This window comes from Dermacentor albipictus, chromosome 7 (assembly GCF_038994185.2).
Source record: "Dermacentor albipictus isolate Rhodes 1998 colony chromosome 7, USDA_Dalb.pri_finalv2, whole genome shotgun sequence".
Lineage (NCBI taxonomy): Eukaryota > Metazoa > Arthropoda > Arachnida > Ixodida > Ixodidae > Dermacentor > Dermacentor albipictus.
Genome location: NC_091827.1, coordinates 86,154,527 through 86,177,659, shown reverse-complemented (window position 1 = coordinate 86,177,659; position 23,133 = coordinate 86,154,527). Strand labels below are relative to the sequence as shown.

The window sequence follows — 23,133 nt, the reverse complement described above, 5'->3', positions numbered from 1 at the left end:
TGGGCGCTTGGGACCTCCTGCACATTTATCAATCTCCTGCGCTCATGAATTCCGCATCAGTCTGGAACCACCTGCCTACCTCCACTGTCGCCATTATGAATCCACTAAAACTTAAAACCGAACCTCCCGATCACCTTTCTGTAAACTCCCACGTCATTATCTTTACTTTGTTTATTTTAAGACCCACTGCCTGTATGCTGGCTTGACTGACGCTGAGAGTAAATATATAAAATGAAATAAGAAAGAGAAACGAATTTCCCGTTTTACAGCTGCTGCTTGTTCAAGTAATAATTTATTGCTCCAACCATTGCTAATCACGTTCCTGCCACGTCTAATCGCAAAATCAGAGAAACTTGGGGTTGAAAGGCTCCAGTTTCTGGCCGGCTACCATAATCGGGCCCTCGGTGAGAACGTGGCGGATCTTGAGGGGCGAGTAGCCGCCCTCCGAGGAGGTGGAGCCCACGAAGTCGAGGAAGCGCTGGGCCGAGCAGCCACGGGCGCCGTGCTTCCCGCACATGTACGACATCAGCTTGGTCCAGAAGACGTAGGTGCGGACGCCCTTGCAGGAATCGTACACTTTTTCGGCGAACTTCTTGTGCACGGCGTAGACCGATTCCGTGGCCGAGAGTTGGCCGCTTCCCTCGCTGCTGGTGCCATTGATGGCGACGAATTCGGACTGCTTGGGCGAGCAGAACGCCTGGCAGACGAGGTTTTGGAAGTTGCGGAAGCACGGGCCTGTCTTCTTAACGCCGAGTTTTACGAGGCTCTTCAACTCAGACTTGAACGCCGCCGCCTGCTTCGCGTCGCAGCAGGCGGGCACCGACTTGCCGGAAGAATCGATCAGCGCGGGACACGCGTCCTTGAGGATGCTACTCTCGATGGGGACCGGATCACGCTTGACCGCACATGGCAGCGGCTTGCCGGAGTCCTCGTCTTTGCCGCAGTAGCCGTACGTCACGCACTGAGACAGTGCCGACGACACCAGCGTGACGCTTACAGCGACGGTGAAAAGCCAGCTGCTGGACATCGTGGCGCGTGCTTGTCACGGAGCCCTCAACGGTGCATCAGTGGAGCTTGCGTCTGCTTCTTTAATACCACGCGAAGCCATTGATATGCTTTCGCAACGTTTGCACTTGGTCAGCAGTGTCCCCCCGCGAGTTAGATAAAGCTGATCACATGAATTGCCGATAACGCGCGCGGGTCATCGTACGCCGTTCATTAGGCAGACATGCGTTGCAGTTAGCGACACAATTATCTGATAAAGAGGCAGCCAAATGCTGCGTTGCAGCCAAGCGTTTGGCTACAATGCGAACCCAATTTGTTGCATTGAATATTGCGTTGAAGAAAAGCTCAGGAATATGTCTTAAGGCAGAAACAGCCTGGACAAAAATCTCTGTAACGCATTACATCCATAAAAGTGTTTTATGTCACAACCACTCAAACCTCTAGGCACCCTAACTGAAGCTACCGTAATGTTTAATTGTCCAGCACGTTTATGAAGAGCATGATTCCTTACTGCATCTTCCTCTGCAACATAGCGCTTGTAAATGCCGCGCACCAATTACGGCGAAATTTTGTCACTCGACAACACTTGTATTCAATCTTTTGTGCTCATCCTTTGACGTTGCATAGTAATGCTTTCCTGTCAAAACCGTTCCCAGGGCCTTGTCGACTTGTAGATTCTTGTCAGGAAAGTAGCAGCGCACAGCTCTAATGAAACGAAATGCGCATGCAACTAGTATTGCTTAGTCGTATCCCAAAATTAAGCTGAGAACACCATTCAATGTTTAGAATATGGATGTTTCTCTGCTATTATTTTGAACCTGCAGCTTCCACACATGAACGAAATAGGCTTTCAACGTTTCCTGGACTTGCAAAAAAGGAACTTATAAACTTATGTGAGTCTACTAACTCCGCAAACATAGTGATATACACTATGTTTAGAAGATACATAGTGATATACGCCGTGACGCCATGACAAAAATATGACGTAAGAACAATTACTACAGTTCACGACAAGCTGAGTGACCTTATTGCGTACAGTGGAAGGTACATAATAACATGACAACAAACAGCAAGCAAGGCCCAAATCGCACAAGGAAACCCCGCCTTTCAGGACGTCATCAGGGCTGCCGTATTGGCCAGTTACAGGCGCACATTGCAGCGCAAATGTTACGACGACGAACGGCCACGTGGTTTGCACGACTTCGCAGCCCTATGTAGACATCTACGACATCGACCCATGCATAATCATCTATGCGCATTGACCAAATGTATTATCTCTCTGTGTATGATCCGTTGAGCACATTGTAGGCTAGTCGTAAGTTTAGAGTATTAAAAAGACATGATTTAGTCCAAATGATGCAGTATGCCTATCAATATTAGTTTCTTTTTTTACTGGAATAAGCGTTCTTTCAGGCTAATGCTCTTCAACTATGAAAAATATACTGATGTAAATTACCTTACACTGCAACCCTTAGGTGGTGATGATACATTTCATTAAACGGGTGTCATTGTCCTTTTGCGCGCAATATTTATCATCTTAATACAACTTTAGAGCTACCCCGCCGATTGTGCAGTGCTACGATGTGGACACAGCAGTGTGGCTCAATGTGCTCAAGTAAGGTTTCCATGTGTAAAACACAAATAATTAGTAATTAATTTTCGTAAAAAACTGCTTTGTATATTTTTAGCTCAGCCACTTTGCTCTTCATGTCCAGGAATCCCGGACTTCGAAGTACTTCAACGAAGCCAACGTCGGGCGAAGCCATCGGCGTAACTTCATGGCAAGCATTTTTTTTAAAAAACCGATTGTTATGCAATGCCTCGTCTTTCGTCAATTGAAAGCGGCACTCAATCGCGACAACTCTCTCGCACTATACTGTCTCGTCTAGGTTGATTCGGCAGGCTAAATGTTTCCGTGGGACGCTCAGTAGACCCCTTTCATATGCATGGCGGGGTTATTAAAAAGCTGATTACCACGCAACAGGCATTCATCTGATTATTGTACTCTTGTGGAATATACTATGTAGCTAACTCCATATGTGGGTCCAGTTTGTTTTTATTCTACTATTTGACGAAAAGGGTTCCTCTATCATCTTGAAACTGCGCGATTTGAACGTTCAGCTATGACGCACATACACGTCCTGACGTAGTGAGAACAGGTGAGACTGTCAGATCCTGCAAAATGAAGCGGACCGAATGAGTTTGTGGAATAACATCGAAGCCTTAAAGTGTGGCAGCGCGTGCTGTTTTTTCTCAAGTTGCGGTGCATGGTAAAGTGTTTTATATGCGTTTTCTTCTCCACTTGCCCGTGTAGATACCCTCTCGTTCTTACCTGCCTTTGGCCCAGCACCTTTTCTTAAGTAATATGCTTCATTTGGTTCTGAGAAAAAAGTGACATAATGTTCTAGATTAACTCATGAAAACAAATTGCTAATCACGCTCAATTATCTTGCCTCGTTGTGGTGAAGAACGAAGCAACGAACACTGTGCATTACGAAACTAACACCTTATAGGGGGTACTTGAGCCCACAGAACAACACTCAAGCACAACGGTAGCCGCGAGTACAGGCGGTGACCGTCTAAATATGATCTGCGAATCAGACGCGTTTGCTATTACACATGGATAAATGAACCTTCCAGTGTGATCGCTTGTGCTCGTGTAAGTTCTAGAATGTACACCACTAATCCCGTCGCGCACGGAAGTTGTTTACACGATGCTCAGCGACAACATAGACAACGGGTAGAACCATCATGAATAACATTCCAGAAGCTTCCGATAAAGAAAGGCGCGTCTTGCACTGAGCGATAACGGTTAACTTTTGTTAGCCGGTGAAATGCGGTCACCGGGTAATGACAAACAAGTGTGCATATCAATATGAACAATTAACAAAGCATGGACACAATCGAACTAAATAATGTAACTGTAGTCACTAGTGATCACTAGTTACTACTATAATACTATGCCAAGATCTCTGTTTTGCACACCATAATGTCATCAACATCAAATGAAATGTCGTAAAGCGAGTGCAACCACACCTACTAGGAACTGGTATCATGAAATCAACAGTGATACTGAATCATTTACGCTACTAGTACATGGGTATAGTTTTCATTCATGCACGTCCTCAATGGTGTCTTTTCTGCTGTAATTAAATGAACATTTTCGTGACCATATGTAACTGCGAACAGCGTGTCATGCTTTCATACAGCATGGCGTTATAGACATCAAATCAAAAGTAACTTAAACGGTGACTTAATTATGAAAATTATAGAGCATGGCAGTGCAAGGCAGCCCCGGTGCGCGGCACCCCGTCATGCTTCGGGATGCTGCCGATGAATTTATCGCGCCGCGATGAGGGTCAGCGTATGTAGGGCTTCAGTACACACAATAGACGTAACGATCAAAGAGCGTGCCAACGACCTCTTACTGCTTACGCAAAGAGACCGCTGCTTCGGTCGAAGTGGCCGAGTGTGCTTGATGAGCATGTGTTACTGCTGCCGCTGTGGGAACGCCCATTTGTTGCTGGTGATCACGCAAGATATGCCGGCGTTGTTTCCGCAAGGTTGTCATCTCTGTATCGAGTGTAACGATTGATGTCAGCTGTGAATAACCAACGAGGCAACGTGGCATGGCGAGCGGCACGAGGAAACGATGAACCTCTGCTACCAGCGATAGTATACAGGGTGTTTCACCTAACTTGAACCAATGATTGAAAAAAAAAGTGGTTAGCCGCAGCTGAATGAAACCAAAGACATGGTCTGCTGTCATGTGGCGCCCTTTAGGGTATTTTTTTACATTCCGCATTATTAGTTAACTAAGATTAATTATGCACGATCTTTAATAATTACTTGACGGCCAAGTGTGTTTTCGTGCGTTGTAGAGGGGGTTCAGAAATAACCGATCCAATTTTTTGTGACAACCTACTGCAAGGTGTGTGACGATTTTTTCGGCGTTTAAAGAAAGCCCGCGAGATATGAAATAAAAGCACATGAGCGCGCTCGTGCGTTATCGTATTGCAGAGCTCACAACCGTGCGTCGAGCCTATTGCTTATCAGGGACAAAATCGACACAATTCCACCATACAGGCCACATGCATCTGAACGTGCGCCCATTTCTACCACGGAAAGACATGCTGAAGAGCGCCGCGATCCTCCTGGGCACTTCAACTCCAATGACCAAGAGCGTGAAAAGATCAGTCGTGGTAACACCACTTCTGTGCCCACGTTCCTTCCTGGAGCGCTTGTGTGGCTCGCGGTTCCCTCCACTGCACCTGGTCTCTCTTCAAAACTACTCCTCAATGTATGAAGAACCCTACCGTGTCGTCGGACGCGTATCCCTCGTCAGTTACGGGATATTTATTTATTTATTTATTTATTTACTTATTTATTTATTTACTTATCTATCTATCTATCTATCTATCTATAAAACGCACAAAAGGAATTCAGAATTCCATCAGGGCTGGCTGGTTTTTTAGTATCTAAGTTTAGTATGAGATTCAAAACGCCTTCTAGTGTAATGTTGATATCATCAATTGCATATGAATCGTTAGTTGCAAATGTTGAACGACTGGAATCATTCGAGGTGAATATTGACTGAAAATATAAATTAAACACTTCTGAAATCTCTAATGGATCACTAACAACACTGTTGTTTATTTTAAAAGATGTGGAAGAAGAAGAGCCAGGAGATATGAAAGACCAGAATTTACGGGACTTGAGCAGTTTCGGCAACTGAACATGATAGAAGAAATTTATGGACGAGGTGGTTTTTTTCTGGAGTTCATTTTTTGCCTGAGCGTACAAAATGCATGGCTCAGGATTATTCGAGCGTTTAGTGCGAATCGAACTTGTTGAACCATCTAGGGACATGTGCCGTCGTACATGAGACATTGTCAACGTCGAACGCCTCAAGCCGCACTCATAGTGAGGATCTGTAGGCCGCGGGACGGCTCCATTTTCGTTGCCGGGAGTAATTGTAGAGAAGAAAAGAGACGCTATAGTAGGCCACCCTCTGCACTGCTTTCTAGTGGCTCAGCCTCTCCAGCGTTTTTGCACTACGAAACGTCGCTCCTACCGGGAGTCCGTGCACTGATCTAACGGTCAGGTCCCAAACGCCGATGACTAATAAACGCCTTTACACCCTCAACTTGCCACCGTAGCAATCTGTAAGAATGGGTTGAATTGTTTAAAGTTATAAGCGTCAAATATAAATATACAAATGACATCATCATATTAACATGGCCTAAACGTCAAGTGTGTGTGATTGCACAACACTTGAGGCTAGGCTGAGGCTAGGCTGCAGAAAGTGGCAACGCTTACGGAAGAGTATTTGGGTCTTATGGGGCTCAAGTGCTCCACTAAAAAGTCTGAGTGGTTCTTCAAATCTCAGAAGCTAGGCTGTAGGCAGAAGGGTTGGGTACCGGAAGTTGAGCCTTGCATTAGATTCTATACTAGGTAAGGGTCCTTGATACCCAAAGTTGAAGCAATCAGGGTCCTGGGTTTTGTACTTGAAGAGAATGGATCGAATATTAGAAACATTCAGCGTATTACCAAGAAGACGGAGGGCGCCGTAAGACTAATAAGAAGGATCTCTAATAGACATAGGGGTTTAGGAGAAGAAGGTGCGACGTGGTTAGTTCACGCGTTTATTATGTGTCATTACTCGTATGTGGCAGCTATGCTAAATTGGAATAGGGGGGAGAAAATGAATTGGAACCTTTAATCGGAAAAGCCGTCAAGGCTGCGCTTGGTCTGCCTGAGACTAAGTCAATTGCTATGCGGCTACGACTGGGTCTGCATAATACTTTAGATAAAATTGCCGAGGCGCAGCGCCTTCCCGGCCTTCCCGATAGGACATGCTGCGCAACCGGCTAGCAGACTGCTGCAGGGTAGGGATATCCCTTCGTATGCAGTTACTTGGTTCCCGGGGCATATGGGGGCAGTGGAGGGAGCCCTGCGTGACCTCAAGGAGGTGGTAACCAGGGAGGCAAGAGTATTAGTGTGCCATGTACTCCCTGAAGGGGATGGATCTCCCGCTCCTGAGTTCAGGGACCAACTGTTAACCTACAACGAGATCACCAAGCACTGTAACTTAGGGCGCAGGGCACAGGGCATTTCCCCTGCCAAATTCTAGATTAAATAGACCACACGTGGTTACATTAGGGCTTCTGCAGACACGAACGTACCCTAAGTCGGTCATTATGAATAAAATTAATCCGAACTGCGGGGTTTCAGTCCATTGTATTAAATGTGGGGGTTTGTTCGATTTAGAACACACGCTTTGGCACTGCTTGGCGTTGGCCGGTGATGGTTCTCGATGTGAACAGTGATGGCAGCGGATGCTGTACAGTGAGGTGCTGGTGGACCAACTCAGGGCTGCCCAGAGGGCCTGTGTGACGGCAGAGGGGCTCGGCCTCTGTGTCCCTATGTGGAAGCGGCCTGCATCAGTCCCAGACTAATCGCTCAGGACCTAAATAAAGTTCTTCATACCATATGTGCCATTTACTCCGTATACCACTGCGAAGCGGTTGTACGCGTGAAGAAATTTCAAAGGAAAGTAGCTCATATCGCTAATGAGCTCATTTACGCTCATTTAATCACACTCATTTCAGCGTCATCAGTTTAAGTATGAGTGAGTGACTAAGAACGTTGGTATATGAGTGTGGGTGAGTACCGGTAGGTGTGACTGGAAGAAGGTATGAGCGTGAGTACGAACGAATTCCCCCAATAAAATTAAATTAAGCAGATACAACGGACATGTTCAAATGTATGTGAAGCGAAGCTTTGGTGATTGGTGATACCCATTTGATGGTTTACAAATACTAATTTTGTTTTGTTTGCGTTGGTGCGATTTACGTAGGGAATCGTCATCGGACATGCCCCTTCTGGAGGAATGACCAAGAGCAGGCACACATCTAGTGCAACATACTGAGTGCCTAAAACAAAGAAATAGTGTAAATAAAAAAATTGTTTATTGGGAGTTGCCATTCGATTGTTGGATTGGTGTTCTTTAAAGGTGCCGGTAAGCCGATATTAAATGTACCGCTCTTTAATAAATATATTTTTTCTTGCGCAGAACAAAGGTGGTCATACTTCATGTACGTTTTGCATTTGTGTTCTTTTGTGTTCAGATCGTATTGGCGGCCACAACAAGCGGCCACCTCACTAAATATCATAGAACCTTCGTGTTTCTATTGTTTCGTTGACGAAGTCTTATATATAAATGTACCGACAATATTTACAAGAGAGACAACGATACATAAGCAAGATGTTCGTCGAGACCGACTCCATCTTCACACGCCAAATCATCTTTTTGTGATTTGCGCCACTCTTAGTTGCGCCATTGCATAACCCTCGCTTATAGTGGCACCGTCTCGGCGCTAACTATAACGGAGGTGAACTCCCGGCAATGTGAGGCTTCCACCGGCACACATGCATAACGTCCGTGGGGACACGCGAGTCCAGCGGAGCGATCCCGTAGTTGACATCGCCAAGCGGATGCAATATCGCCTAGGGCCCTGTTTAGCACGGCAGCAGCTTTTCGGACAAGCTGCCGCGATGACATGGTGTCCATAGAGGGAGAACGCAGCTAGGAGGAAATCGAACGCCCCGATGTCGGCTGTCGTATCAGATGTTCTGCGCGGCCTGAGACACATTGAACCGGGAGCCGGCATTGTGACGGGCCGTGTGAGGCCGGTCGAAGAAGCCTTGAGCATATTCTGTGGGTGTGTTTGTCGAGTAACGAAGAAGTGTTTCAAAGGGCAAAGAATAAGGGCGGCTACCGAACAGGAGGTAAAGGGGTGAAATGCCAGTGGTCTCGTGACGGGACAAATTATAGGCGAATGCCACGAAGGGTAACGTGCTGTCCCAATCTCAGTGGTCGTCGCAAACATACATTGACAGCATATCTGTCAGCAAGCGATTTAGCCGCTCCGTCAGTCCGTTTGTCTGCGGGTGGTCGGCTGTGGAAAGCTTGTGCTCGATGGGCCTTCATCTACTCGGCACAAGAAGGTGCGGCCGCGATCAGTGAGGAGCTGCCGGGGTGCGCTGTCATAGAGGATGACCTCATGTAAAAGGAAATCTACCACCTGAGTTTCACAGCTTGTGCGTAAAGCTCGTGTGATCGCGTATGGGTCGCGTAATCCGTAGCGACAACGACCCAATTATTTTAGATTTTGAGGTCGGAAAAGGGCCGACAAGATCGAAACCAACGTGATAGAATGATTATGAGGGCACATCGATGGGGCGAAAGCATCCAGCGGACAACACATCAGGTTTTTCGCGGCGCCGACAGATCGCACAGAGCGGTGCAGGCCTGGCCAGTAGAATTTGGCAACTGCCCAAACTGATGCCAGGCACTCCCGTTCGGCTATGGAGAAATTCCTCTCGGTGGGTGACAGGAGGCGGCTGGCGTATGCAATTACGCGCTCTGCGTTATGCTGCCATTGACTAAGTCCAGCCGCAATTGCATGGCCACGGGCATCCGTGTGAAGTTCAGCGGCGGCAGATGGATCATAATGAGTTAGCAATGGGCGTGCCGTGAGGAAACGTACGCTGGCGGAGAAGGCTTCGGTTTGAGCGAGACCCCACGTGGAAGCAATGCACTTCTTAAGTCAGTGAGTGAGCGAGCTGTTTCGGCGAAACTATTGATAAAATGACGGAAATACGGGCATAGGCCAACAAAGCTTCTTACGTCAGCGGCGGAAAACGGCACTGGAAAGTTGAGTTGAACGCCGGAGACACTGAAGTTCTGTTTGATTGGTAATTCGACGACGTCGAGATTGGCACTTGGATGAGTTCAATTGTAGGCCGGCGCGTTAGAATACAGGGAGAAAAGCCGATAGATGCCTTCAATGACTGATCAAAGTTGATGAAAAGGCTATGACATCGTCTAGATAACACAGACATTGGGACCATCTATAACCGCGAAGCAAGGAGTCCATCACACTCTCGCAGGTTGCCGGGCTATTAAAAAGGCAAAACGGCCTAAAGCTGAATTGGTAGAGGCAATCAGGTGTTACGAAGGCAGTTTTTTCACAGTCCATGTCATCTACCGAGTTTTCCTAATAGCCTGATTGGTGGTCTATCAAGGCAAGGTACTTGGCTCCGTGCAAGCAGTCCAAGGTGTCATCAATACGCGGCAAGGGGTAGGGATCCTTGCATGTACTTTTGTTATGTCTGTAATCGAACCAAAAGCGCCAACTGCCGGCCTTCTTCTTGACAAGGACAAGAAGGGACGCCCACGGACTGCAAGATGGCTGGATAACTGGCTCGGTAGGCGTTTCTCTGTCGGCGACGCGGAGGGTGCGTGACGCAGCGTGTGTGAGAACTTTGTTTAGGCGCCGGCGCAGGGGGGCACTCATCACGGATACGTGTTCGTAAGTGTCGATCAGCGATGAGATACTGACGCCATCGACTAAAACGTCCATCAAGTTTTATTTGGTCGGCAAAGGGATCAGATGGTTTTGTGGTCGAGTCGTCAATCCATCGATCGAGTTTTCCGGATACAGGCCTGGGGGCCGCATCGGTGACGGTGGGCGACGTGCCTGCGGCGATAGAGACGATGATCGACGAGCTTGTGGCGAACGGGACTGGTGACGTCGGAATGACGACGAGGGACTGTTACAAGGAGGACGAGCGTCATTGTTTGGCTGTTGTGGTGCCAATGGAGGGCGGTAACGTCGCTCGCTCTCTTTGGGGCGATAAGAACAGGCGTTGGCAGAAAGGAGGAGACAGTGCGGTTGTTACAATGGCGACAAACCTGAGCAATACGCCGGCAGGCGAAGCAGATTCGCCGATTGTCTGCGGTTCGCCACTCTGCTGGATTTGGGGAGCGTGCAGGATATCGTGGACCAGTCGACGGACGAGAAGGATGAGACACCTGCGAAGCGGCAAGGGTATTTACAGAATGAATGCCATGATTATCAAGTGCTTCGCGGAATACTGCCTCATGATATAGTGATGTAGGCAAGTTTTTCGGTTCACTGGGGCAGTAAAAATGGATCGCTGGAGCTATGGATAGAAGTCTTCGCTGCACTATCTGTGCTAAATCATGTGATGATGATGCTCTCTGCACTCCTAGCCGGTCGTCCAAAAGGATGTCGCGACTGTGTTCTGCCGACGTGCGAACGGTGCTGCAATGCGGCATCTCTTGGCCTGCTCAAAGCATTGACACTCTCTTACGATGTCCTGTACTGTTTCAGAATTTTTGCACATGAGCAGGTTGAAAACATTGTCAGCGATCCCCTTCAGTACATATGTAACCTCATTTGACTCAGCCCTATCACTGTCGGCCTTACGGCACAGAGCCACCCCGTCCCGGATGTAAGAGACGTGCGATTCTGTGGACGTCTGGGCGTGGGTCGCTAGTTTTTCCTTAACGATGCTCTTCCGCCCAGCGGGACGGCCAAAAAAGCCCTTCAGCTTCTGTCTGCACGTGTCCTTGTCGTTAAGCTCTTCCTCGTGGTTGTCATACCACACCCTCACGGTGCCTCGTAGGTAGAAGAATAAGTTAGCCAACATAATCTTCGGATCCCAGTGGTTGTGGGCACTTACACGCTCATAAGTGGGGATCCAGATTTGCACGTCGAGGTGGTCGGTGCCACAGAACGCTCCTATATCCCTCGGCTGAGTCAGCACAACCGTCGGGTTTGTGGGCGTTGATGTGGGCCGAACATTGTCAGGTCCTGTGTCATCTGTCACGTTGTCCAGTCCGAGGTAAAGACCACTGCGGAGCTCCGTTGTTGTTTCTCCTGGGTACCCCGCACCTCCACCGATCTGTTACGTTGTTGGAATCACGTATCAAGATGTATTTACAATACTTACAAGAAACACAACGAGGCATAAAGAAGATGGCTGTCGAGACCAATTCCAACTATAAAGGTCAAATCGTCTTCTTGTGACTGACGCCCCGCTTGGTTGCGCCGCAAGAATATTCACAAAAATTTCTGGTTCGATAGTGACTGACCCAAAAGTCAAGAGGCCACCTTAAACCCGGGTAAGCAGGCCAAGAAAGCTTGAGGTTAAAAAAGGAGGCCACTTGAGTATGATGTCCTTTTGTTGATGTTTACTCGATACGCACAGTATAAATGCATGCAAGTCTCAATTTATGCTGCTAAACGCATAAGTTTGCCTGATTGGGCCACCTCACCCACATACATTTCACAGTGCGCATGATCAAGATTAAAACCTGTCTGCCAAATGCAGAATACAGAGGTGACTATATTATACAATTAGAAACATAGTCAACAGAAAGGTTGATAAGTGTGTACAAAATAAAAATTACAGCTGTTTCAAATCTCGCCGGCATTTTAGAGAAGTTAGCGTATGAAAACGGAATAACGCTAGTGAGGGGGGGGGGGGACTAGCGCCAAAAACAGAGCATAGATGAGTGAATGTGAGCGAGTGTCCCACAATTCTTATGACCCGTGCCCCGCCTGAAAGAAATGATCGAGAGTGGTAACTCCTCCAAATTGAGCTCGGAGTTTTTCAGTCACCTTAACAATTCGCACTGCAAATAGTTTATAAACATTTCGCTGTCACCGAGGTGCACTACCAGCAGTTGCTATCTGCAAACAACGTAAACGGCTTTGTTGTTTCAGTATGCACACCATTGAAGCCTTTTACTTCGTCTATTACACCACATTGGTAACGGTTCAAAAATTAACGGTGTAAGAGAAGAGACGACAAGATGAATGCACCGATTAATAACTAGAGAAACATACAAAAAGTTCATAAAGAAATAACGCGTACGCTTTCTCTTAACACCCCGTGTATGCACGAATAGAGAAGAAAAAGAAGCTAGGGAGGAGCCACTAAAGTAATTTAATTTATTGCTGTGCCCACGTAAGCGTTTAAGACCATTGACCTGCCTGTTCCATGTATTCACTGCAAGTGTACCCCACAGTGGGCGGAAACGAAAATGATCTGCCGTAATCAGCGAGAATACCAGGGCTTTCGACAAAGCAAAAATAAAAAGCTGCTTTCGGATCAGACACATGCTCTATTGTAAAGGTTTGAAGCCAATTAGACTGATGGTGACTTGATAGCGCTGTGTTTTCTTTTTCATACATTTACTTTCGCTTCTTTAAGTTGTACTATGTGTAGAATACAATGTATTTTATGTATGACTATGGTGGCTAGTGTACTACCTCAAGGTGGCGGCGCACTGTTTTGCGGCACAGTTTGTGAGATGTTTTTGCAGGTTTCTGTCAATTAGATGTTTGCCATTCAACTATCTCGTCGAGTGGCTTGAAACTAGTTCGTCGTTAGTATCCGGTTTCACTTAAAGAAATCGCAGAAAAGAGAGCAATAAAGCAATATTTCAGTAGATAACATCGCGTTGACAATTGACAATTGACAATGACAAGCTTGCTTTTCAAGGTGGCCAGCATTTCTGAGCGCCGCTAGATAACCAGCTCCTTAAAGGGACAATCAGTCGCTGCATTGCTTCGCTCTAGAAAGCGCCGCAACATTCCTGTGCTCTAAAGGGTCTTGCCGTGCAGAAGCCATCCTAGTACACACGTTAAGGACAACCGCCGCTTACATTCGAGCACGGGCATTTAAGACAGGCTGTGCTGCTCCTCTGTTCTGAGCCAACTATATATGAATATGGGAGATATACAGCACTTTATCTTGTTTTGTGGCCGTTTCTATTGTCGCGGGAAGCAGCTTCTGGAAAGCACGATAATCAGATGGTATTATCCTGATGCGCGTTCCTAACAATTAGTTTCCCGCAATTACTGCGGACAGTGAGCAAACCAGTGTCGCATTTCTGCGAGAGTTTGGTTTGATTGACTCGTGGTGATAAATATTCAAGTCAGAGAAGATTAAGCTAAGCGCCCAGTGGAAACGCGCATCTTTTCGTGATTGATCATCACTGCGACGGCAGCGTTGTGAAAAATGTTCGTGTTTAGGCAGTGAAGATTTGGAGGGGCAGAAAAACCAGGGAATATAGTGGTTATACAGCATGATAAACTGAAGAAAGTAACGGTTATACCATATCTGCACCGAATTCCACACACGCTATAGAATATATGTATGAAGGCAAATGTCCATGTGGTATTTTTCGCCCCCAACCCTTGCAGAAACCTGATTTTGAGCGGTATTAGACGCCTGATACGTTGGAAACATACTATGCGCTTGCCCAGCGCGTATAAGCTGGGGCGAAGGACGTTGGATAATTCCCTAATTGGCATTGGCAATCAAAGACTGTCCGAGGGCGCTATTCTCAGTCCACGACCTGACAGTGCTACTTGAATGCGGACAACTAAAGTGCTGTTGGAGTTCCTACATCACACGAAACTAGACGAGTTGCTGCAGAAGGACCACCGCCTAATGTAATACACAAGCACTCATCACTTCTTATCATCCTTCCCAATACTCCCCTTCCCTCTTTCCCAGTGCAGTGTAGCGGACTAGACCACACAAGCTCAAGTTGATCTCTCTGTTCTTCCTCTCTGGCAATAGAACCTATCTTGTTCTTGCAAGCATGCTGCTGAGTATCGTATGTGCTTTAATGAAATCATATTACTGATATCATGTGTCTAAACCACGACGTGATTATGAAGCACGCCGTGCTGGGGGACTCTGGATTAATTTAGACCACCTGGGGTTCTGTAACGTGCCCTTAAATTGAAGTTAACGAGCGTTTTTACGTTTCGCGCCCATCGAAATGCAGCCGCCGTGGCTGGAATTGGGACCTTGAGCTTAGCATCGCGACGTAATGGACAATAAAGCTACCACGGATTCTATGGCAAGCGTTTTTCTGCACTCCATTCGGAACGCTGTGTATTTTTTTCCTTCCTGCTGCGGTAAGTCCTACAAGGAACAAGCGGGCCATTGCGTAAGTGAAAGGCTCAAGGTGGATAACTACAATGTCACCGAGACAGGGTGTAGCAATTTAAGCATCCTTTATTGCCATTGTAGATGCGTTCCGCTTTTCTCAAGCAGACTGCTGTGTCATGCAGATCTGCAGATAAGATTACAGGCGAAATAACGGACCCACATTTTAATGAAATACCCGAACGATGCATGCGTCAGTACAGCTTCCATAGCTCTAACAACAAAGAGCTAAAGAATTTCACTTGGTTTTCTAACACGAAATCGCAGCTGTGATTATCTGGTGACCTAATCTGTGTGATAGTTGTTGTGTCTTCTTCCCATTGCTTTATTTTGTTATATCTGACGTACTGTAGATTGTGTGCTTGCGAAAAGAAAATATAGTTGAAAGCTGACGCTCATGCGCTCGTGGGCTCGTGTTATGCAGATCTGTAGATCGGTTTACAGACGAAATCACGGACTCACGTCTAATTTAAAACCCGTAGAATGCATGCGAGAACATAGCTTTTACGAGGCTAACAAAAAAGGAGTGAACATTTTTCACTTTCTTTTCCCACGCGAAATCGAAACGGTGGTTATTTGGTGACCTGTGTTTATGATAGTTCTTGTGTCTGCTTTCCTTTTTCTTATATGCGACGTTCTGTACATTGTACACTTGAGAGAAAAAAAATTGTTAGAATTTAAGCACTCGCGAGTGTCACATTCTCGTGTCGTCACCTAAGTCTTTTTTACTGTGAAATACGTCATAAAAGACTCTGGTGTCTCCTATTCCCTTGTCCTCTTCATTTATCGAGCCATCAAACCTTCTGCTGCGTTATAGGAACCCACTATGTGGACGTGCGTATTTTATTATGTCCCGGGGACATTTATAGCTTACCGAAGTTCTCCTCGGCGAAATCCTTCTAACGCAGATCACTGATAACCCACACGCTATGTACAATGTCTACTTGAAAGTGACTGTGCTTATCGCGTAGACCTCCGATCGGGTGTTGAGCGCCAGCCGATAAAGGTGACAATATAGGGCTCGATATCGTCCTTTACGAAACAATAGCCGAACGAGGAATTCAGTGCGAAATCATGTGACTGGTTTCTTATCAACCGCCAGCTCTTACGGAATTCCCAATATGCCGAGCCTGAAGGCTACATTATTGCATAGTTCGAGGTAAAACATATTATCTCTGCAATTATGTCGTCTTTTGTAGCGTATAGATAGCGTTGGTGCGATGTTAATGCTGGCTGTGTGCTTGTGATATAGCACACACTTACAGCGATTCACTACTCAATCCATCGTTTCACAAAATATGCGGCTCGTTGTAAAGAAGAAGAATATCGTAGATTAATATTGTCAAATTATACGGAAGGGATTTAAGCTTCCTTAGCGTTAATGTTGTGTCACAGCATGATTACGGTTGAGCTTATGTGTGAACATGCGGCTTTCCAAAATGTGAGCTCATTCCAGAAACGAGAGGACTGAACTTTTTTTTTTTCGAGTTTTGCAGGGAACGACTTAAGGGAAGCTTTATTTGGGCAGCTTCTATCTAGACACATGGGAATGGAGATAAATTGTTTTGCTCGGTAACCACTGCACCTATATTGATGATGTTACATTTGAAAGTCAAGTAAAAAATGTTTAGTGAGTGTAGGTAGGGAATTCTCTATGGTCATCATGTTATTTTACAAAAATTGTTGGACATTGCAAACCTGAAAGAGAAAAAAAAAGAGCCTAAGTATAGAGTTTTCAATCTATGCCTCATAGTAAGGAATGATATTACATTTCTTTAAACTCCATCTGTTAAGGCGTGTAAAGCGAACAAATATAAAGGGTCACTAAACGAAAACAATAAGTTAAGTAATATTGATAGATTATTCGTCTAGAAGTCTACCACTGTTCTTTGTGTGCCAACATGTCACTTTGTTGCGCAGAAAAAATCCACCGAAGGCACCAGTCCTGCGCATCAGTTGAGCCGCCCGCGCTAGATCAGAGGGGCTGGCGTATTTAAAGCGAGCTTGCTTTAATGTAATCTCCACAAGGCCGCCTTTTATGCAGCTCTGTCCGATTTAAGCAGTGCTGACGTCACATCAGAGGTAGCACAGCCGACAACTGGCGGCGCCACTCTGATTTTACGTTTGTCACTTCTCGCTCATAAATGGTTTGTTCTCGCTAAGAGTGAAGCACGTTATTACAGATGCCTAATATTTCAATCTACCTCGACGTAAGGTTTTCCTCCAGGTTCCACTTAACGAGTATTTAAAGCCGCCAAATATACCAGTAACTTGCGAGTAAGACTCTTGCTAAATTCTCGCTAGGTTTGCAAACACTATTAGGTAGGCTGTAAATTTGTGCAACAAATTTGTCCGCTTTAAATGCTGTGACAGAAGCAGTTTATGAAACTGCGATATCTGTTTTTGGTGCACAGTAACACATTTGTGTACTTCGAGCTTCATTTCTTTTTTTTTTTGAACTTGACACTATCCAGAAACTTCTGCTAAAAATTCCAGACCTCCAATTAAAATATTACTTACTAGATTCATTAAAGTTTACATTTCTCTCTGAAATGAAATAAATTTCATTTGAATCGGTGCAGCGCTTGATTCTTTAGACATTTTCTACGTTTCACATGTATTTGAATGAGGTAATCGGAGTTGGCCCCGACCGAACGCTTCCTTTCAGAAGTAGCTGGCTGGAAGAATTGCTATACTTTAGTTATTTTTCATTTTTCGCCGCAAGCTTGTGAAGTAACGGAACGTAGCCGGCGGGTAGTGGCAGATCAAAGAACGCTTTATTGCTTGGTGTCGTTAGTTTTATAACGAAACAGAAAAGGTCACATGACTGGACATGATAGCAAGAGTGCGACACGTGTAATCCGTCTTGCTCATGCTATACATCAGCACGCGGGCTTGATAACGCTACATCACGCGTGCTCGATAACACTACATCCCTTCCCCCTAAGCTGGAGTAAGTGAGACGGTCTGGGGGCTTCCGTAGGCGAGTCGAACGACGTGGTGGCTGTTGGTCTTCGGCTTGAGAGCCGACAACCCGTGCGTCCGAACCTTCATGAGCTGCGGCCCGCTCGGCGCTACACTGAGCTTCGTCGCCGGTGTGGACTTCGCTCGGCTTGCTAGGTGACGACCCTGTGCCGAGCCGTGGCCGGAGTTGGTCTACGTGGCGCCGCTGCGGTCCCTCCGGTGTTTCCAATGTAACCATGCGTGCTCCCGTCGTGGACACTACTGTCGCCGGCATCCACTTCCGAGCAGACTGAAACTGGCGTGACCATACTTGCCTGCCAGGTTGATACCGTGTTGGTGTTGTTGCTGCTCCTAGAACAGGTTCACCGGAACAATCATTTTCTGCCACCTTTTTGTCTGTCAGTGAAGCTGTCAGCCTGGTTCGGGGACGGAAGCCCAACAGCAGTTCGGCGGGCGATTTTCCCCCTTCCAATGGTGTCGTTCTATAACGAAATAAAAACTTGATTAGTCGCTCCTGCAATGTACCTGCCGGATTCTTCCGAAGCCCTTCCTTTACTGTCCGTACAGCCCGTTCCGCCAAACCATTTGACTGAGGATGGTATGGGGCTGTTCTGATGTGTTTCACGTGGCTTTCCTTCAAGAAACAGGACAGAGTGGCACTTGAAAACTGTGGTCCGTTATCAGACACTAAGCAGTAGGGCAGGCCAAAACGTGCGAAAATACCTTGAAGTACTTGAATGGTCGTTTCCGCTGTGGCGGTCTTCAAAGGTATGGCCTCAATCCACTTCGTCTCGGCATCCACCAACACAAAAACTTGGAAGCCACTGATGGGGCCCGCGAAGTCCATATGCAACCTGTACCATGGTTTGTTGCTCGCCGGCCATGGAGACGGAACTTCCGCAGCCGGCATGGGCCAACATTGTATACACTGAGGGCAGCTCTTAACCAACACTTCGATGTCCCTATCTAGTCCAGGATACCAAAAAAGCGCTCGCGCTGTGCGCTTCATGGCACTGATACCGGGGTGACTTTCGTGCAGTTCCTTTAGCATGCATCGTCGCGCCGCGTCTGGCAGCACTACTCGATGGCCCCAGTAAAGCAGATCGTGACAGGCCGTGAGCTCGTTACGGCGAGAAAAGTACGGCATCAGGTGTTGCTGTGCTACCGATAACTGCCGCGGCCAGCCATGTGTGATCCACCCCCTGATCTGATGCAGCGTATCGTCCGATCGGCTCAGTTCCGCTAAGTGCTGAGCGGAAAGGGTCATGGAATTTAGGCTCCGCGTATAAAGCACCTATTCCATGGGTTCTTGCCCTCCTCGGTCACCTAAGCACGGCAGTGGAAGGCGACTGAGAGCGTCTGCGTTAGCATTTAGCTGTCCTTGGCGGTACTCGAGGTCATAATGGTAAGCCGACAGTAGCAATGCCCATCGTTGAATTCTCGCTGCTGCCATTTGCGGTATCGGCCTGTCCGGGTGAAACAGTCCTGTCAATGGTTTGTGATCCGTCACCAGAGTAAAATGCTTCGCCAACAGGTAATCTCTAAACTTAGTAACGCCGAACACCAAAGCCGATGCTTCTTTCTCCAATTGCGAGTAATTCCGCTCAGCAGGTGTCAGTGCCCTCGAACGGAACGATATGGGATAGTCTGTATTCCCAATTCGGTGTGACAGCACCGCGCCAACTCCAACTGGCGAGGCATCGCATTCAAGCCGCAACGGCTTTTCGGGGTCGTAGTGCACGAGTAGTTCCGCTGCCACCATAGCTCGCTTGGCTGCCTGGAAGGCTTTCTCGTGTTCGGCTTGCCATTGCCATCGAACTCCTTTAGCCAGCAGCCTATAGAGTGGGACTAACGTGGTTGCAAGGTTAGGTAAAAACTTGGCGTAATAAGTGAGCAATCCCAAAAAGGATTTTAGCTGGCTCACCGTCTCCGGCCTTGGTGCGTCGGTGATGGCTTCCATATTCTCAGGAGGGTGCAGGCCAGTTGCGTCGATCTTGTGGCCCAGAAACGAAACTTGCTTCTCGCGGAACCTGCATTTGACACGGTTCAACTTGAGTCCATTGTCGCGCAGCCGCTCGAAGACTTGCCGGAGAGTTGAGTTGTCGTTCTGCTTTTCGGCTATAATGATGTCATCCAAGTACACCTTGACGCGCGGCAGGCCTTGCAGAACGGACTCGAGGCGGCGCTGGAACAAAGCCGGAGCCGATGCAATTCCGAACGCGAGGCGGTTGTATGCAAACAACCCTTTGTGCGTGTTCAACACGGCCATTTCTCGTGCCTCGTCGTCCAGTGGAAGTTGATTATACGCATGCCGCAAATCCAAAGTGGTGAACAACTCCCCCCCGTACAAAGATGCGAAGATGTCCTCAATTTTCGGTAACGGGTACTGTTCCAGATGTGTCGCCTGATTAACGGTTAGCTTGAAGTCGCCGCACAGTCTAATATCACCGTTTCGCTTCACTACGGGCACGACGGGCGTAGCCCACTCGGAAACTCTCACTGGTGAAAGCACTCCCTCCTGTACTTGGCGGTCAATTTCGGCAGACACCTTTTCCCGAAGCGCGTACGGCACTGGTCGAGCCTTGAGAAAGCGTGGTACAGCGGCCTCCTTTTTGTGTAGTTTCACGGGCGGCCCCTTGCAGCACCCCAACTTCTCCTCGAAAATTTCTGGAAATTTAGCCAAAAGTTTCGCTGTCGCTGCGTCGCAGTGAACCACATTTACGCTCTGCGGCGCGCATTCTTCCAGTAGCGGTATGCCAGCACTCCGAAAGGCTTGGATGGTGTTCCGGCCGCACAACAGAGGCCCGTCGCAATCCACTACCACCAGCGAGCTGTCTACTTGCGTATTATTGCATTCGACTTTCATGGCCACTCGGCCAAGGACCGGTAGAGGCCCCAGGAAGCATGTCAGCCGCAGTGAAGTTTTCTCCAGTGTCGGCCACCATCCGCGATGGTTTTCGAATACCGTCCTTGGAATTACGCTGATAGTGGATCCTGTATCCACCAACATGCGCAGTTTTCGGCCTTCCCAGATGAAATCCCTTTCGAATGGCCGTGCGGACTCGTTACTACTGTAGCTGTGAGTCACCAAAGCGTAGAGCATTTCTTCTCCGCTTTCGTCACTGCCGTCTAGCTCTTTCACAGCGTACGTGCCTGAGGGGTTAGCGCGACCACTAGAGCACATCCTTGCCAGGTGTCCCTTCCTGCCGCACTTGTAGCACGTCGCTTTCTTGTGTCTGCACACTTCCGAAACATGAATCGAGCCACATCTCGGGCATTGCGTAGCCTCGGTCATGGATCCATGTCCACGTCCGGACTTCTGCGGATTTATCCTGTGCTTCTGTATGAAGTTCGCAGCACCGTTGTCGTTGAACCTCCTCTCCTGCATAGCCCGGACATTTGTTTCTGCGGTTTCCGCTGCTAGAGCGAAAGCTTCGGCCTCTGCCAAGGTCAACTTCTTCTGAGACAACATGTGTCGTCGAGCTTGTTCATCACGGATTCCGCAGACAATCCGATCCCTCAACATGCGATCCAAAAACTTGTCGAAACTGCAATCTTTTGCAAGACGTCTCAGGTCGGTTATGTAGTCCCGTACCTTTTCGCTTTCCGCTTGATTCCGCATGAAAAAAGCATAGCTTGCTGCTATCTCGTTGACTTGGGGATCGAAGTGGTTGTCCAGGTGCTGTACGACGGCCTCATAGCTCAGGTGGTTCACCGATTCTGACTGGCACTGGCCTTGAAGTACGCGAACCACGTTGTCACTTAGTGCTGACACAAGAAGCGCACGCTGTTTCCCGGGATCTGTGATGCTGTGGCCCTCAAAAAAGGCTTCCAAACGGACCCGGTAAGTGTTCCAGCTACTGGTGGTGTCGTCGAACTCAGGTGGCCTGGACGTCATCGTGCAGCCGGTCCTGTCCCACCCTCGTCGCCACTGAAGTAACGGAACGTAGCCGGCGGGTAGTGGCAGATCAAAGAACGCTTTATTGCTTGGTGTCGTTAGTTTTATAACGAAACAGAAAAGGTCACATGACTGGACATGATAGCAAGAGTGCGACACGTGTAATCCGTCTTGCTCATGCTATACATCAGCACGCGGGCTTGATAACGCTACATCACGCGTGCTCGATAACACTACAGCTTGGGAATGGACGCTTTCACAAATATTCAGCGCCACACTTTTGCCCGGTGACGTTGTCTGACATGAGGGTAGCATCCAGGCTACTCTTAAGACTTTCTGTCCAACGTCTCGCCTGTTCTCAAAGCGTTCTCTTAGGCTCAGTGCTAGTCGGTTGCCGGCTGGGAGTATGCACACTCCTGAACCCCCGGCCAAACATTTCACTGCCTTTAGCTTGCGCAGTATAATAAAGCTGGCGAGCTAATTGAATGTGTACCCAGCTGCACGACAACACGCTGAAAGACATAGCAACGCCTACTTGCGAATTGAGCAGGAATTGGAACGGGAACTTGGAATTGAATAATTTAACAGATGTTCAAATGGCGAGCTGACGATTACGCTTCATTGTAAAACACGTGATGATTAAACTTCAAGTCAACACGTCATTGTGTTCTTATGCATGAAAACCATCGCCTAATAAAACTTCGCCTAATCAGAAACAAGCAGGTTCAGACATCGTCACGGGCTTTGTCGTAAAAGAGTATTAAATATTAATTTCATGTATTTTACGTGCCGAAACCACAATCTGATTATGAGGCACGCCGTAATGGGGGACTCCGGAAATTTTGACCTAAATCTAAGTACACGGGTATTCTCCCATTTCGCCCCCATCGAAATGCGGCCGCCGTGGCCGGGTTTCGATCTCGCGACCTCGTGCCCAGCAGCCCAACAACAAAGCCACTAAGCAACCACGGCTGGTCAAGGAATATTCATCAGGAATTCCATGCATGTCATAATGCTGACAGGTTTATTAGTTTTCGGTTGCGTTTGTTTATTGTTAGCTGCAATAAATTAGATGTTGGTGCCTGTTAGACACGAAAAGAATAGCCGCAAGAGGAATAGCGCGGCTATACCACTTCTTTGATCTCATAAATGCACCCGAAAAAGGTTTAAGCAAAAGAATATAAATAAAGAAAAGCTATAACGACAGCAGTTCTAAAGTTCACATACGCGTAACCAAAACGAAAATTCGGGGAGGACGCTCAAAGTTCGACTTCAAGCGTGGAACGCGACGGTATTCAATGACCCCTGACTGCTTTTCATGCTTCCCGGCAACTACAGCTTATGTGACCGTAACGTTTTCCTGAAAACGCTGCCGGCGAACGCTATGCACGAAGGCGAGCTTTATTTATTTATTTATTTATTTA

The 23,133-nt window shown here is 47.4% G+C and overlaps 1 protein-coding gene across 1 annotated transcript; it reads right to left on the bottom strand.

Annotated features, from left to right (window-relative positions):
* Nucleotides 1-343: 343 nt before the first annotated feature.
* On the bottom strand, nt 344-1,027 carry LOC135899628 (NPC1-like intracellular cholesterol transporter 1). Its single transcript, XM_065428931.1, has one exon. The coding sequence runs from the start codon at nt 1,025-1,027 to the stop codon at nt 344-346; it is 684 nt and encodes a 227-aa protein (XP_065285003.1).
* Between the last annotated feature and the right edge of the window lie 22,106 nt (nt 1,028-23,133).